The sequence below is a fragment of the Schistocerca americana genome, chromosome 7 (assembly GCF_021461395.2).
Source record: "Schistocerca americana isolate TAMUIC-IGC-003095 chromosome 7, iqSchAmer2.1, whole genome shotgun sequence".
Classification (NCBI taxonomy): Eukaryota; Metazoa; Arthropoda; class Insecta; order Orthoptera; family Acrididae; genus Schistocerca; species Schistocerca americana.
The window spans coordinates 158002605-158020134 of NC_060125.1; the positions used below are offsets into that span (position 1 = coordinate 158002605).

The 17530-nt window shown below is 43.5% G+C and overlaps 1 protein-coding gene across 1 annotated transcript in view; it reads left to right on the forward strand.

Annotated features, from left to right (window-relative positions):
- Window positions 1–17048, forward strand: part of LOC124623199 — a 184211-nt gene extending 167163 nt beyond the window's left edge. The window contains exon 5 of the mRNA XM_047149010.1: window positions 16720–17048. Coding sequence (XP_047004966.1) covers window positions 16720–16765 — 46 coding nt within the window. The 3' untranslated portion in view covers window positions 16766–17048. The remainder of the gene's footprint in view (window positions 1–16719) is intronic.
- The last annotated feature ends 482 nt before the right edge of the window (window positions 17049–17530 follow it).

Below are 17530 nucleotides of genomic sequence, written 5' to 3' on the forward strand. Positions count from 1 at the left end.
TGACTTACCGAACGAAAGCGCTGGCAGGTCGATAGACACACAAACAAACACAAACATACACACAAAATTCAAGCTTTCGCAACACACTGTTGCCTCATCAGGAAAGAGGGAAGGAGAGGGAAAGACGGAAGGAAGTGGGTTTTAAGGGTGAGGGTAAGGAGTCATTCCAATCCCGGGAGCGGAAAGACTTACCTTAGGGGGGAAAAAGGACAGGTATACACTCGCGCGCACACACACACATATCCATCCTCACATACAGACACAAGCAGACATATTTAAAGACAAAGAGTTTGGGTAGAGATGTCAGTCGAGGCAGAAGTGTAGACGCAAAGAAGTTGTTGAAAGACAGGTGAGGTATGAGTGGCGGCAACTTGAAATTAGCGGAGATTGAGGCCTGGAGGATAACGAGAAGAGAGGATATACTGAAGGGCAAATTCCCATCTCCGGAGTTCGGATAGGTTGGTGTTGGTGGGAAGTATCCAGATAACCCGGACGGTGTAACACTGTGCCAAGATGTGCTGGCTGTGCACCAAGGCATGTTTAGCCACAGGGTGACCCTCATTACCAACAAACACTGTCTGCCTGTGTCCATTCATGCGAATGGACAGTTTGTTGCTGGTCATTCCCACATAGAATGCATCACAGTGTAGGCAGGTCAGTTGGTAAATCACGTGGGTGCTTTAACATGTGGCTCTGCCTTTGATCGTGTACACCTTCCGGGTTACAGGACTGGAGTAGGTGGTGGTGGGAGGGTGCATGGGACAGGTTTTGCATCGGGGGCAGTTACAAGGATAGGAGCCAGAGGGTAGGGAAAGTGGTTTGGGGATTTCATAGGGATGAACTAAGAGGTTACGAAGGTTAGGTGGGCGGCGGAAAGACACTCTTGGCGGAGTGGGGAGGATTTCATGAAGGATGGATCTCATTTCAGGGCAGGATTTGAGGAAGTCGTATCCCTGCTGGAGAGCCACATTCAGAGTCTGGTCCAGTCCCGGAAAGTATCCTGTCACAAGTGGGGCACTTTTGTGGTTCTTCTGTGGGGGCTTCTGGGTTTGAGGGGATGAGGAAGTGGCTCTGGTTATTTGCTTCTGTACCAGGTCGGGAGGGTAGTTGCGGGATGCGAAAGCTGTTGTCAGGTTGTTGGTGTAATGATTCAGGGATTCCGGACTGGAGCAGATTCGTTTGCCACGAAGACCTAGGCTGTAGGGAAGGGACCGTTTGATGTGGAATGGGTGGCAGCTGTCATAATGGAGGTACTGTTGCTTGTTGGTGGGTTTGATGTGGACGGACGTGTGAAGTTGGCTATTGGACAGGTGGAGGTCAACGTCAAGGAAAGTGGCATGGGATTTGGTGTAGGACCAGGTGAATCTGATGGAACCAAAGGAGTTGAGGTTGGAGAGGAAATTCTGGAGTTCTTCTTCACTGTGAGTCCAGTTCATGAAGATGTCATCAATAAATCTGTACCAAACTTTGGGTTGGCAGACTTGGGTAACCAAGAAGGCTTCCTCTAAGCGACCCATGAATAGGTTGGCGTACGAGGGGGCCATCCTGGTACCCATGGCTGTTCCCTTTAATTGTTGGTATGTCTGGCCTTCAAAAGTGAAGAAGTTGTGGGTTAGGATGAAGCTGGCTAGGTAATGAGGAAAGAGGTTTTAGGTAGGGTGGCAGGTGATCGGCGTGAAAGGAAATGCTCCATTGCAGCGAGGCCCTGGACGTGCGGAATATTTGTGTATAAGGACGTGGCATCAATGGTTACAAGGATGGTTTCCGGGGGTAACAGATTTGGTATGGATTCCAGGCGTTCAAGGAAGTGGTTTGTGTCTTTGATGAAGGATGGGAGACTGCATGTAATGGGCTGAAGGTGTTGATCTACGAAGGCAGAGATACGTTCTGTGGGGGCTTGGTAACCAGCTAAAATGGGGCGGCCGGGATGATTGGGTTTGTGGATTTTAGGAAGAAGGTAGAAGGTAGGGGTGCGGGGTGTCGGTGGGGTCAGGAGGTTGATGGAGTCAGGTGAAAGGTTTTGCAGGGGGCCTAAGGTTCTGAGGATTCCTTCAAGCTTCGCCTGGACATCGGGAATGGGGTTACCTTGGCAAACTTTGTATGTGGTGTTGTCTGAAAGCTGACGCAGTCCCTCAGCCACGTACTCCCGACGATCAAGTACCACGGTCGTGGAACCCTTGTCCGCCGGAAGAATGACGATGAATCAGTCAGCCTTCAGATCACTGATAGCCTGGGCTTCAGCAGTGGTGATGTTGGGTGTAGGATTAAGGTTTTTTAAGAAGGATTGAGATGCAAGGCTGGAAGTCAGAAATTCCTGGAAGGTTTGGAGAGGGTGATTTTGAGGAAGAGGAGGTGGGTCCCGCTGTGACGGAGGACGGAACCCATACCAAACAAAATTGCTGGCAGGTCGATAGACACACAAACATACACACAAAATTCTAGCTTTCGCAACCAACGGTTGCTTCGTCAGGAAAGAGGGAAGGAGAGGGAAAGACAAAAGGATGTGGGTTTTAAGGGAGAGGGTAAGGAGTCATTCCAGTCCCGGGAGCGGAAAGACTTACCTTAGGGGGGGGAAAAGGACGGGTATACACTCACGCGCGCACACACACACACACACACACACACACACACACATCCATCTGCACATACACAGACACAAGCAGACATTTGTAAAGGTAAAGAGTTTGGGCAGAGATGTCAGTAGAGGCGGAAGTAAAGAGGCAAAGATGTTGTTGAAAGACAGGTGAGGTATAAGCGGCGGCAACTTGAAATTAGCCGAGGTTGAGGCCTGGCAGATAAAGAGAAGAGAGGATATACTGAAGGGCAAGTTCCCATCTCCGGAGTTCTGACAGGTTGGTGTTAGTGGGAAGTATCCAGATAACCCGGACAGTGTTACACTGTGCCAAGATGTGCTGGCCGTGCACCAAGGCATGTTTAGCCACTGGGTGATCCTCATTACCAACAAACGCTGTCTGCCTGTGTCCATTCATGTGAATGGACAGTTTGTTGCTGGTCATTCCCACATAGAAAAAACTTTACAGTGTAGGCAGGTTAGTTGATAAATCACGTGGGTGCTTTCACACGTGGCTCTGCCTTTGATCGTGTACACCTTCCGGGTTACAGGACTGGAGTAGGTGGTGGTGGTGGTGGTGGTGGGAGGGTGCATGGGACAGGTTTTACACCGGGCGCGGTTGCAAGGGTAGGAGCCAGAGGGTAGGGAAGGTGGTTTGGGGATTTCATAGGGATGAACTAAGAGGTTACGAAGGTGCCCCACTTGTGACAGGATACTTTCCGGGACTGGATCAGACTCTGAATGTGGCTCTCCAGCAGGGATACGACTTCCTCAAATCCTGCCCTGAAATGAGATCCATCCTTCATGAAATCCTCCCCACTCCACCAAGAGTGTCTTTCCGCTATCCACCTAACCTTCGTAACCTCTTAGTTCATCCCTATGAAATCCCCAAACCACCTTCCCTACCCTACCCTACCCTCTGGCTCCTGCCCTTCTAACCGCCCCCGGTGTAAAACCTGTCCCATGCACCCTCCCACCACCACCTATTCCAGTCCTGTAACCCGGAAGGTGTACACGATCAAAGGCAGAGCCTCGTGTGAAAGCACCCACGTGATTTACCAACTAACCTGCCTACACTGTGAAGCTTTCTATGTGGGAATGACCAGCAACAAACTGTCCATTCACATGAATGGACACAGGCAGACAGTGTTTGTTGGTAATGAGGGTCACCCTGTGGCTAAACATGCCTTGGTGCACGGCCAGTACATCTTGGCACAGTGTTACACCGCCCGGGTTATCTGGATACTTCCCACTAACACCAACCTGCCAGAACTCTGGAGATGGGAATTTGCCCTTCAGTATATCCTCTCTTCTTGTTAAACGCCAGGCCTCAACCTCCGCTAATTTCAAGTTGCCGCCGCTCATACCTCACCTGTCTTTCAACAACATCTTTGCCTCTTTACTTCCACCTCTGCTGACATCTCTGCCCAAACTCTTTACCTTTACAAATGTCTGCTTGTGTCTGTGTATGTGCGGATGGATATGTGTGTGTGTATGTGCGGATGGATATGTGTGTGTGTGTGTGTGTGTGTGTGTGTGTGTGTGTGAAAAACCCACATCCTTTCGTCTTTCCCTCTCCTTCCCTCTTTCCTGACGAAGCAACCGTTGGTTGCGAAAGCTAGAATTTTGTGTGTATGTTTGTGTGTCTATCGACCTGCCAGCACTTTTGTTTGGTAAGTCTCATCATCTTTGTTTTATATACAGGTTGAGTCACCTAACGTTACCGCTGGATATATTTCGTAAACCACATCAAATACTGACGAACCGATTCCACAGACGGAACGTGAGGAGAGGGGCTAGTGTAATTGGTTAATACAAACCATACAAAAATGCACGGAAGTATGTTTTTTAACACAAACCTATGTTTTTTTAAATGGAACCACGTTAGTTTTGTTAGCACATCTGAACATATAAACAAATACGTAATCAGTGCCGTTTGTTGCATTGTAAATGTTAATTACATCTGGAGATATTGTAGCCTAAAGTTGACGCTTGAAACCTCCAACGTTCAGTAGCGTGTTGTAACAAACACGTGCCACGGTCAGCGAGCAGCATCTGCAGGGACATGTTTATGATGACGACCGTGTTTACAAGTGTGGCTGTGGTTTGGTCTAGCTGTCGCAGTGTCCGCGTGTAGCGCTTGCTGCTATTGTTATTCTGCATTCGTCTCCGCACGCAGACCAACTGAAGTACACCGTGTTACCAGATGTCTGTGACAGTGTAGTGTTGTAGGAACTATGACCATGGTGTATTCGAACTCTGAAAAGGCGGAGATGATACTCATCTATGGCGAGTGTCAACGAAATGCAGCTGAAGCCTGCAGGGTGTATGCGGAACGGTACCTGGACAGAGAGCATCCAAAGTGCCGCACATTGCAAAACATCTACCACCAACTGTATGCAACAGGTATGGTCGTAGCATGCAAATGGGTCCATAACAGGCCCGTCACAGGAGAAGCGAGTGCAGTTGGTGTGTTACCTGCTGTTGCCATGAACCCACACGAGTACACGGGACATGGCGAGAGCCGGTGGACTCAGTCAAAGTAGTGTCATGCGCATACTGCATCGTCACCGCTTTCACCCATTTCATGTGTCGCTACATCAACAATTACATGGTGATGACTTTAATCATCGAGTGCAATTCTGTCAATGGGCATTAACAGAGAACACGTTGCAGTTCTACCTGTTTACCGATGAAGCGGGTTTCACAAACCACGGGGCAGTGAATCTACGGAACATGCATTACTGGTCCGTGGACAATCCTCGCTGGCTCAGACAGGTAGAGCGACAGCGACCGTGGACTGTAAATGTATAGTGCGGAATCATTGGCGACCCCCTCACTGGTCCTCACTTCATTGCAGGGGCCCAAACAGCTGCAACATACATCGCATTTCTACAGAATGATCTGCCAACGTTGCTCGGAAATGTCCCACTGGAAACGCGTCGACGTATGTGGTATCAGCATGATATTGCACCTGCACATTCCGCAATTAACACTAGGCTGACCCTTGACAGGATGTTCGACGGGCGTTTCATAGGACGTGGAGGACGCATAAATTGGCCAGCCCGTTCTCCTGATCTTACACCTCTGGACTTCTTTCTGTGGGGTTCGTTAAAGGAGAATGTGTACCGTGATGTGCCTACAACCCCCGAGGATATGAAACAACGTATTGTGGCAGCCTGCGGCGTCATTACACCAAATGTACTGCGGCGTGTACGACATTCATTACGCCAGAGATTGCAATTGTGTGCAGCAAATGATGGCCACCACATTGAACATCTATTGGCCTGACATGTCGGGACACACTCTATTCCACTCCGTAATTGAAAACGGAAACCACGTGTGTGCGTGTACCTCACCCCTCACGGTAATGTACATGTGCATCAGGGAAAAGACAATAAAAAGGTGTTAGCATGTGGACGTAATGTGCTGTTCCAGTCTCTTCTGTACCTAAGGTCCATCACCGTTCCCTTCGGATCCCTACGTAATTCGGTGCTCTCCGATACACACAATCGAACAGCGGAGGAGTGGTACTCAAGCGTCAACTTTAGGTTACAATATCTCCGGATGTAATTAACATTTTACAATGCAACAAACGGCACTGATTACGTATTTGTTTATATGTTCAGATGTGCCAACAAAGCTAACGGGGTTCCATTTAAAAAAACGTAGGTTTGTGTTAAAATACATACTTCCGTGTATTTTTTTATGGTTTGTATTAACCAATTACACTAGCCCCTCTCCTCACGTTCCGTCTGTGGAATCGATTCGTCAGTATTTAATGTGGTTTGCGAAATATATCCAGCGGTAATGTTAGGTGACTCACCCTGTGTGTGTGTGTGTCTATATATACGAAAATACAAAAATTTGAAAAATTACCTGAAAACCATGTAGTTTTGAAGTGTGGTAGCACAAAAGGGACAAGTGATATCCAAGCCAAATTTCAAACACTGCGTAAGTAGACCATAATATAATATGTGACAAAATTTCAACTTGTTATTGCAAGGCATTTGTGTACAATAAGAGTTGACAGATATGGTTACATTTCTTTTTACACGATTTAGCAAGTAATAGTGATGATGCAGACAGCTTGTTTCAGATAAAGCTGCAGCAATTGTTGGGAACCATTAGGCAACAGAAAGTTAAACAATGGTAGTTTTCTGGGACAGAATGAGTCATTGTTAGGCAGGAACAACAAAGGAAACAAGCAACAATTACAGGTTACTCACGTTTTTAAGATTCTAGTTCAGACTGGTCATACTGATTTTCCACAACAGTACTGGAGGCAGAAGAGTGTACTAGTGGTGCATTTGTTCAAACAAGTTGCAGTATTGGTAGAGCACAAGCATCTGAATGTCATCAAACAACATATGGAAGAAAATGTGGCATTTGCTTTGTAGTGTATGATCTGGATGAATTGGACCAAGATTTGTTGCTATGGAGATCAGGGATACACCCTGTGGGCACAAGAAGTACAGTTCCAGGAAACTTTAATGTTTGTTATCGTCATATGAAAGTGTTTCTGGATAAGTATTCTTTCCTACAATGAAGTTGTTTTGATCTATTTCGGATTCATAAGAAGACAGTGAAGTGTAGCCTCAGATAAATGAAAACAGGACAAAAGTTATGTTCCAGGTGAGTTACACTGCTAAAAAATGAAGATTATTCTGATAATTTACATGACAGTGATGAAAAGTATCAGCCACCTACAACCACAGCAGATGAGCAATTAAATACTTCAGTGACTGCTCTTGGTTTGTCTCCAATGAAGACACACAAAGTTGGGAAAAGAGACAGGCCCAGCTATGGTAGAAGACAACTACAAGAAGCTCAAATGGAATTAAAACACAAAATAGCTGACACACTAATGGTAGAAGAGGAAGAACTATCTGCTCCAAAGGAACAGAAGTCATGCCAGAAATGCTCTGATTTGGACAAAATTGTGCATGATTTGAAAGAAAAATGTGCCATATCCACACGTCAGAAACAAGTAGCTATTCTTACCCTTGCACCTTCCAGCTGGTCTATTGACTACACTGCAAAGGAATTCAATGTTTCTACACATATGGTAAAGCAAGCTAGGAAAATAAAAGCAACCCAAGGAGTGCTTCCACAACTTCAGCAGGCTCAGGGTAAGCAATTGAGTTCAGACATAAAGGTGTTAGTGTCGGAATTTTATGAAAATAATGACTACAGCTGAATACTGCCTGGAAAAAAAGACTATGTAACAGTGAAAATGGTAAATGTACGTGTACAGATGCAAAAAAGACTGTTGCTATGCAACATATCAGAACTATATGTAGAATTCAAGGAAAAGTATCCCAACACCAAAGTAGGTTTATCATCTTTTTTCAATCTGGGTTGTGCCTGTAAGTGCAAGGGGCACACACAATGTTTGTGCATGTGAGACCCATCAAAATGCTAAGCTGATGTTTACTGCTATAAAGGATTCTGGTCTGGATTACAATGGTGCAATGAAGCTGCTAGTGTGTGACATCAGTTCCTACCAGTGCATGATACACAGGTGTGAAAAGTGTCCTGGTAAGGCAAATCTTGCAGAACACATGAATAACAAACTGTATGGTGAACTCCTTATGGATGACGATGAACTTGTTTCTTATAAACAATGGACACACATGGATCACACAAGTCTTGAAACAAAGCAAAGTACAGTGAAAGATTTTATTGAAATGTGTTGTCAAAAAACGGACAAACTGACCACACACAGCTTCACAGCAACAGCACAATCGGCTTATCTCCAGTTTTGTAAGGATAATTTGAAACAAGATGAAATTATAGTAATACTAGACTTTTCTGAAAATTATGCATTTGTAGTTCAAGATGCCATCCAAGGATATCATTGGGACAACATTTAAGCAACTCTCCAGCCATTTGCGATTTACTTTAGAGGTGAATTGGGTGATGTGTCTGTCATGAACCTGTGCATTTTTCGTGACTGTTTAATTCAAGATGCCATTGCAGTTCGTGCCCACATTTGCACTGTCATGGCATATGTGAAAAACAAGCTGCCTCACATACATTTTGCGAAATACTTCACTGATGGGGGAGCTAGTCAGTACAAAAACTGTAAAAATCTCAAAAATTTATGCATGCATTACCGTGACTTTCAGATTCATGCAGAATGGAATTTTTTCACAACAATTCATGGTAAAAATGTATGTGATGGTATTGGTGGTACCATTAAGTGCATGGCATCACGAGCTGGTCTGCAGCACCCTACAGAAGGTCACATTCTAACACTTCTTCAATTATTTACCTGGGTACAGATAAATATATCTGGCATACAATCATTCTATGTTTCGAAAGATGAGAAGAAATCAGTTGAAGAGTTGCTAAAAAGCAGACTAGAACAAGTTAAAACTGTTGCAGGCACAAGGAGCCATCATCACTTCTCTCCAGGAGACTCTGACAGTGTGCAGATGAGCTGACTGTCTGGTTATAACCATAGATTCATGCACAATATGTGCCTTCACAGTGTGTCTGACTCAGGATTCAGAAGCAAAAGCAGCAATATACAACCAGGTTGTTATGTTATTGCTGTTTATGATGACAAATGGTACTTAGGATGTGTTTCAGAGTGCTGTGAAGCAGAAGGTGATGTATTTGTGAACTTCATGGCACTGGCAGGACCAACAAGATCATTTCATTGGCCGTGTTTGGCATACAGGTGTTGGATTCCTTTTGAACATATTCTTATGACAGTTCCAGTTCCTACCACATTGTCAGGAAGACAGTACAATTTGCCACTCAATGTACAGAGTACAGTAGCTAAAGTGTGGGAGAACTTCTGTTCGAAGCACAATCAACTGGTTTTTAGCGGTTAAAGTGCAGTAAACATTAATGATAGGTTGTGTTAATCTGTCTATATGTTGTTGCTTAGTGACTAAACAGTTGTGGGAGAGGATAAGAAGAGGCAGAACAGTTTACGATATGTTTTTACAAAATTGTTGTGGAAGAATGGCCACATCACCAAATACATCTGTCAACTTCCATTGTACACAAATGTCTTGCAATAACATGCTGAAATTTTGAGATATATATCATTATGGTCTACTTATGCAGTGTGTGAAATTTGGCTTGGATACCACTTGTCCCTTTTGTGCTACCACACTTCGAAAATCCATGTTTTTCAGGTAATTTTTCAAATTTTTGTATTTTTGTGTGCTTGTAACTCAGTTTTTGTGACTGATATGGGCACGATGAGTTCTGTGTGTGTTTAGGCCACATTATGCTTACCACAAAAAAATTATACCCCTTTTGAGTGAATTATATTTGGCATAGAGGGCACCTACAATATGTACCTTTTAACATATTACATTTTTTTAATCACATTTTGGAATGTTTCATTTTACCTCAGAAATATGTTGTTGGTGTTTTGATTCATGGAGTGTGTTCTCTAAATGGATGTTACTGGGCTGTAAAAATTTCGCTGGACTGTGTGGAGTAGTTCCAAAGTTATTAAGACCTGAAGTTGGGTCTGAAGATAGATTGCCAGATGTGGGTTGCAATTTCTGGGTCACGCAACCTTCTTTCACAAGTCATAATTCTGGAACTAATTGGCAGGGGAAACTAATACTTTGTACACGAGTGTTTCACATGTGGTAGAATTAGTGTACTGAATTTCAGTCAAATCTGAGACTACGAGCTGGAGTCCCTGGTTGAACTGACATGGAATGACCCATGTACCTCAATGAGCAGGCCATCCAGGAGGTTCAGGTGAAGGAAAAATGTACCTTACCCTGTTGCTGGAAAGTCGTTGGCTATTCGAAAGCCTGTGTTTTACAATCTGGTACTTACAGTTCAATTCTGCTTTGCCTTACTCCCTAATTGACATGGCCACACTGACCCCTAGCATCCAATTCCATATTGCAGTCATAAAATCCCTGTGTCCCTCTCCTACAGATGTGCAGTAAGCCACCAAATCTTTGCCCCAGCAGTGAAATCTCCTGCTTCACAATTGGCAGGAAAGGACAAGAGGAACACTTCCATGAAGACTTGTTGTGTCCGTCCAGCTGACAATTAACTGGGTCTTCATCTGTCAGCCAAAAAGGCTCTAAGAAATTAATTGAAGACAAATGGTCTTTTCCTTCCCTGATTCGGAGATCGTCTTCAATGGTGTTGCCATGTGATACCCTCACCCAGCCAGCTTCCATTTTGCCAATCACCCTGCCTACTGTTTTTCTGCCCTTGAATCCACAGGCCAACCTAGAGAAAATGCTGATGTCTCTGTAGATCTTGTGGAACAGGATCCTCCAGCCACTTACCCTGTACCAGTGAGTGTTCGAAGGCTGACACTCAGCAGCTGCCGAAGTGACAACCCTTCATTTGTTCCCTCTTCCCCTCTTCCCATCATGACTCTCCTCCAGTAGAATGTTTGCAGCATTAGATCCAGTAAGGAAGAATCATGGCTGCTCTTGAAATCGAAGCATCTGCTTGTTTTCTGCCTCCAAGAAACAAAATTACGTCCTCGTGACTGCTTTGACCTCTTGCATTTCCTTCTGATCTGCTTCGACCTTGATCCCAAAGGTGGCACTCCATCTCATGGGGGAGTCATGGTGCTCATCCAGAACGACATTCGTTGTCAAACCATCTCAATGAACATTCAGCTGTGCACTACTGCAGTCCGCATTTCCCTTCCTCATTTCCCCTTTTCTCTTTGCAGTGTTACATCCCTCTCTGTCATTTGGTGTCTCTAGGGCAGACTTCCTCCAGCTTACTGATCAAATCCTTCACTCCCTTTTTGCTGCTCAGAGACTTTAATTCACACCTTCCCCATCGGGGCTCTTTGAGAACCTGACTGAGAGGTGCCCTCTTGGCTGACCTTCTTAATCAAATCATTGTTCCTTTCTGACTCCATGCACACGTATTCCCACTTGGACGTCTTGTTCAGCATTGCCCAGCTTCTCCATTGTCTTAAGTGGTTCGCTCTCTGACATTTACTCGAGTGACCATTTCCCATGTGATTTCCATTTAGTGACTCTTATCCCACCTACATATAAACTCAATTGGCAGCATTCTTAGGCTGACTGGAGGCTGTACTCCTCCTTGGAAACCTTCACTGAACAACAGTTCCCAAGTTTTGATGACCAGGTAGAACGCCTTGAAAGGTTATCCTTACCACCACAGAAGGTTTCCTACATCGCGCTTCATCTTTACCACACCATGTCCCAGTTGCTTGGTGGACTGAGGGATGCCGCAACATGATTCATGGGCAGAGTCATGCCCTTCACATTTTGAACTGTCATCGTACAATGGCGAACCGTATTTGTTGCAAATAGTTCGGGGTAGCAGATATGCTAGCTGGATTGCAGTTGCTAGTTCTTTCAACAGTTTCACTGCCTCTTCCATCTTGTGGGGCAACCTCCAGCAGCTCTTTGGGACCAAAGTCCAGACCCCAATTTCTGGCCTGACCATAGCGGGTGACACCATTGTGAACTTTTGGATCTTACTGCTATCTCCAACACCTTAGGCCACTATTTTGCAGAGATTTCATACACCCTTCTCCTCTCAGAATCATGAATGCTACATTGTTGCCTTTACTATGAGGGTGCTAGATCAAGCTATCACACCCAACAGACAAGAATTAACTGATGAAATTGTAAACGATGTTTTTTAGATAATCATTAAGTGGTTCACTGCAAATGGGCTCTCATTAAACTTTGACAAAACACAGTATATAAAGTTGCACACAGTAAATGGAATGACACCATTAATAAATATAGACTTCGATCAGAAATCGGTAGCTAAGGTAGTATATTCAAAATTTCTAGGGGTATGCATTGATGAGGGGTGAACTGGAAAAAACACACTGAAGATCTGCTGAAACGTTTGAGTTCAGCTACTTATGCTATTAGGGTCATTGCAATTTTTTTTATATACATCTCAGTAAATTAGCTTACCACTCATATTTTCATTCCCTGCTCTTGTATGGCATCATATTCTGGGGTAACTTATCATTGAGAAAAAGAGTGTTCATTGCACAAAAGCGTGTAATCAGAATAATTGCTGGAACACATCCAATATCATCCTTCAGACACTTGTTTAAAGAGCTAGGGATCTTCACTGTAGTCTCGCAATAAATATATTAACTTATGAAATTTGTTGTTAACAATCCGAATGAATTCGAAAGTAATAGCAGTGTACATGGCTACAACACTAGGAGAAAGGATGATCTTCACTACTCAAGATTAAATCTAACTGGCTCAGAAGGGAGTAAATTATGTTGCCACAAAAATCTTTGGTCACTTACCTAATAGCATCAAAAGCATGACAGATAGCCATATAGCATGTAAAAGGAAATTAAAAGAATTTCTGATTGGCAACTCCTTCAACTCATTAGATGAATTTTTGGATATAGTAAGTGGGTAATTTCCCCACCCCCACCCTTAAAGAAGTATTAAAAATATTTAGTGTCATGTAATATTTTGTGTAATGTAATACCTTGTATAGACACCTTTTATTAACCTGACACATTCCACATCATTACGAAGTGTCGTATTCATGATTTATGGAACAGGTACTAATCTAAAAGCTGGTCACTTCATCCCGAACCTCCACCCCATAGCCAGACGATGTTCACATTCAGATGTTGCAGCACCTTTCTCTTGCGGGCAAGCACTTTCTTCTTCGTACATACAATTGCATATGGGCAGAGGGCACGTTTCCCAGATGCTGGCGTGAAGCCACTGTCATACTTGTGCCTAAGCCCGTTAAGGACAAACACCTTCTTTTTATTTACTGCCCCATTTCTATCACCAGCTGTGTTTGCAAGATGATGGAATGTGTGATTTATGGTCGTCTGGTATGGTGGCATGAATCTCACAATCTACTAACCATTGCACAATGTGGATTTTGAGCACGCAGTTCTGCACTTGACCACCTCGTCACTTTGTCAGCCCTTTTCATGAATGGTTTTCTGTGGAAATCCCAGAATGTCGACATGCTTTTTTATTTGAAAAAAGCCTACACCACCTGCAGAACGACTGGTATCTTCCGTACTCTATACACATGGGGTTTCTGAGGTCACCTGCCCCATTTCCTTTAGGAATTTTTGAAAGACTGAGTTTTCAAGGTACGTGATGGTTTGGCCTAATCAGACACCTTTATCTGGGAAACATGATGTTCTCCTCAGCGGATACATATGCTGTTCATATGCCATGCCCGGCCACTCATCCTATGCCACCTCCTTTGATGACTCCCTTGACCACCAATATGGAAAGCATCCATTTTGTCTGTTACCTCCCAGAGTCACTTTCGGCTATTGTTCTGGCTTAGCTTCACACTACCTGCCACATTCCCAATTGCTGTTAACCCTTCATGATCATGGCTTCATGTGCCAGTCCATGTTCATCTTGGACTTCATTCGCTTCCTAAGGAAACTGCTCCATATTCATTGTATCACTGTAAGTTTCTCAACTTCGGACGTAATTTAGCTACAGTACCTTCGTGTACACAGATGCCTCTTGGACTGATCGTGGTGTCAGATGTGCCTTTGTCATTCACACCACCCATTTTCGGTATCTGCTACTGGAACTCTGCTCAGTATTTACAGCAGACTTCTTTGCCCTCTATCAGGCTGCTCAGTACATCCAGCAACAAAAGGTTTTTAATTAGGTCATGTGCTCCAATTCTCTTAGTGCCCCTCAGAATCTTTGTGTGCTGTTCACAGACCATCCCTTAGTGCAGTGGATCCAAGAAGGCTTCCTCTTGCTCACTCTTGAGGGAACTGCTGTGATATTTATGTGGATTTCTGTTCACATCGGTCTGACAGGAAATGAGGCTGCCGACTCTACTGCCAAGGCTACAGTCGTCCTAACTTGGCCTGCTAGCTCTTCCATTCCTTCCAAGGGTATCTGTGTTGTCGCCTGTCAGCCTCTGATGTCACTTTGGCATCACCACTGATCCTCTCTGCATGGAAGCAAGCTCTGGAGAATTAAACCTCTCCCAACAGCTTGGCCAATCTCCTCTCAGCCCTCTCGCTGTGAGGAGATCATTTTAGATAGATTGCTTATTGGGTACTGTCATTTTAACCATTTCCATTTGTTAGTGGTGATCCCCCACCATTATATGCTCATTGTAATCAAGCTTTGATGGTCTGCCATTTCCTGACCGTATGCCCTTTTTTAACTGTTTACATTCTACTGTCTGTCTGCCATTGAGTTATTGGCTGTTTTAACAAATTATGTGGGGGTGTCAACCACATTTTGCTTTGTATCTGTCATAGCAATAGGTTAAAGGACACTTAATCTCCAGTTCAGGACCTCCATTGTCTCTGTAGTTTTTTGGACCTTTCTCTGATATGATGTCCTTGTTTTTAGGTCTGTTTCCTTCCATTGATTGGGCATGTGGTCACTTTTAACTCCTTTCTATGCATAAGTGTTCTATGGTTATGACTTTGAAAAAAAAAAAAAAAAAATTAAAAATCAGTTTTTGGTGATGCGCCTCAGTGCCTTCTGCATTTCCATCTTGTATCTAAAGCTTCCTCAGCAGTTGTTTTCTATAATGTTCTTGATAGTTACAATAACCAGTTGGGCTATTGCTGCAGCAATGTTGTTATGTTTGGTGGCAGGAAGAGTGTTTTGAAGCGTCTGTCTTCTATATCAAGGTGGCTTTCTGTGGGGTGGATCAATAAGTGGATGCATTGTGCAGAATTAACATCAACTTACTTACTTCTTCCCTATGATCCTTTGGCATTTTTTTTTTTTTTAACTTCAAGTACGAAAACTGAATTGTACCATTTGTAAAACAAAGTAGCAGTAATCCAGGCCTTTGGTTGATTCTTGTTAAAGATATTGTTATCAACAGAGTAGTATTTTGTGGTTTCCCATAGAGTTAGCACAGTTCAGCATGGTAACATGGTTTCCACTAACCTTATTGCCAGGAGCACTACTTTCCCCTTTAGAAGCTAAGGTTGTCTCAGGCAAAGCCTTGCAAACAAGGCCTATCTAATCTGCATTGTATGAAAATTCAGTGCCATAAGATTCTGTATTAAGTTTGAATTTTTCAATAAAATTTTCTACTCGTTTTGGTCCGCTGACAGTTTTTCACTACTTAAATTCAACTCCTGAACACTGTGCCTTGCCTTGAAATTCTGCAGCCAGCTTTAAATGAACACAAACTGTTGATATTCTTGTCTGAAATTTTGTGATTTTGCAAACAGTCAGTCCTGAAAGGGAGTTTCCCAATGCTTGCTGCTGCAAAAACCACTTGAATATGGTCTCTTCAGTCCCTTTGTCCCCCCCCCTTTTTATTATTATTATTTCTTTTCTTGATGATCTTCTGTCTTTATTTCAAGGACACACACAAAATTTAAAATTGAGAAAATGTTTTCTTTTTGTGTCTGAAACTGTGTGTTCCCAAGCTAAACTTCTCAGCCAAGTGCTTTGCACTCATGCCTCTGTCTAATTGTTCAAGGACATTTATTTTGTCTGCCAATGATAAGACAATGCATTTACTTTTAGAAGACACATGCTGTACAGTAAATTAAAACGCACACGCAGAACAAAACAAAAGATGAAACATATGGTAACAAATCAGCAGGTATGTTAAGGTCCCGACACAGACTGATTTAGGCCACACTGAATGACGGGCACCACAAACACACTGGTGTGTGTATGCTGCATATACCAATGTTCATACTGTATTCATTATTCACTGGAAGAAAGATTTTATCTTTTAATACATTTACTATAGAATTATTTTAGAACAATAAAGAAAGATACAGTGTACTATATATTGTGTTAACTATTACCAAAATCAAAGATTTTAGCCATACAGTACAAATTTCTTTTTCTTCAAAGTGATCCAGATAATTGGTGACAGACAGCTGGACGTAGGATGATTGCAATTCTACTGTACAGATTAGTAAGTCACTTTCGAGAGATTGTAAAATGCCAAAGAAGGCACGTATGTGCCCAGGGGTTGTCGGTGGGGCCAGAGTTTGTGGCTGTGTGTGGTAGGCACTAGAGCTTACAATTGCACAGTGTGTTACTTATAAGGAACTCGTAAATCCAACATTATCACCATATTCACTATTTTGAACTGTTCAGTTGTTTGTATAAAGAGTGCTGATTTGTGTTGTAGAAGTTGTACAAATCAATGTACTAGCTTAGTATTTCTTCTTTCAGAGACTGCGAAGGGCTGACAATAAAAGCATGGAGACTGTGTGGATGAGATGTGCACTCACATGCCAGAGCTGCAAGCTGAAGATATCTGAGGTTCATACCTGTACATGGTGAATGGATATAGTGACACTTTGTATCCAGTGACAGTGCGTATGTTGAAACTGTAAAATTGTATGTTGGAAGTGTTAAGAATGCTGATTAATTGTGCAAATGACAGAACTTCATTAATTTCAAATTCAGTGATACTCGACAACAGATGTACTAGGAGGATCAACTCGCATCTGCCTTAACGTCAAGGATAGTGTGAGCTCAGGAGCGCCGTGGTCCCGTGGTTAGCGTGAGCAGCTGCGGAACGAGAGGTCCTTGGTTCAAGTCTTCCCTTGAGTGAAAAGTTTACTTTCTTTATTTTCACACAGTTATGATCTGTCCGTTCGTTCATTGACGTCTCTGTTCACTGTAATAAGTTTAGTGTCTGTGTTTTGCAACTGCACCACAAAACCGTGCGATTAGTAGATGAAAGGACGTGCCTCTCCAATGGGAACCGAAAACATTTGATCGCAAGGTCATAGGTCAACCGATTCCTCCACAGGAAAACAGGTCTGATATATTCTATATGACACTGGTGACGGCACGTCTGTCACATGACAGGAATATGTTGTTGACCCACCTAACTTGTACACTTGGCTAAAGGAATTTATGCACTTTGTAAGTGCTGGAGGAAGCGAAGTGTGATGAAAATATTTTTGAGACAACATAATTGACTAACAGTAGCGTCGGTGGAGGACTATTCATGACTGATCGCCGTGTACGCAAA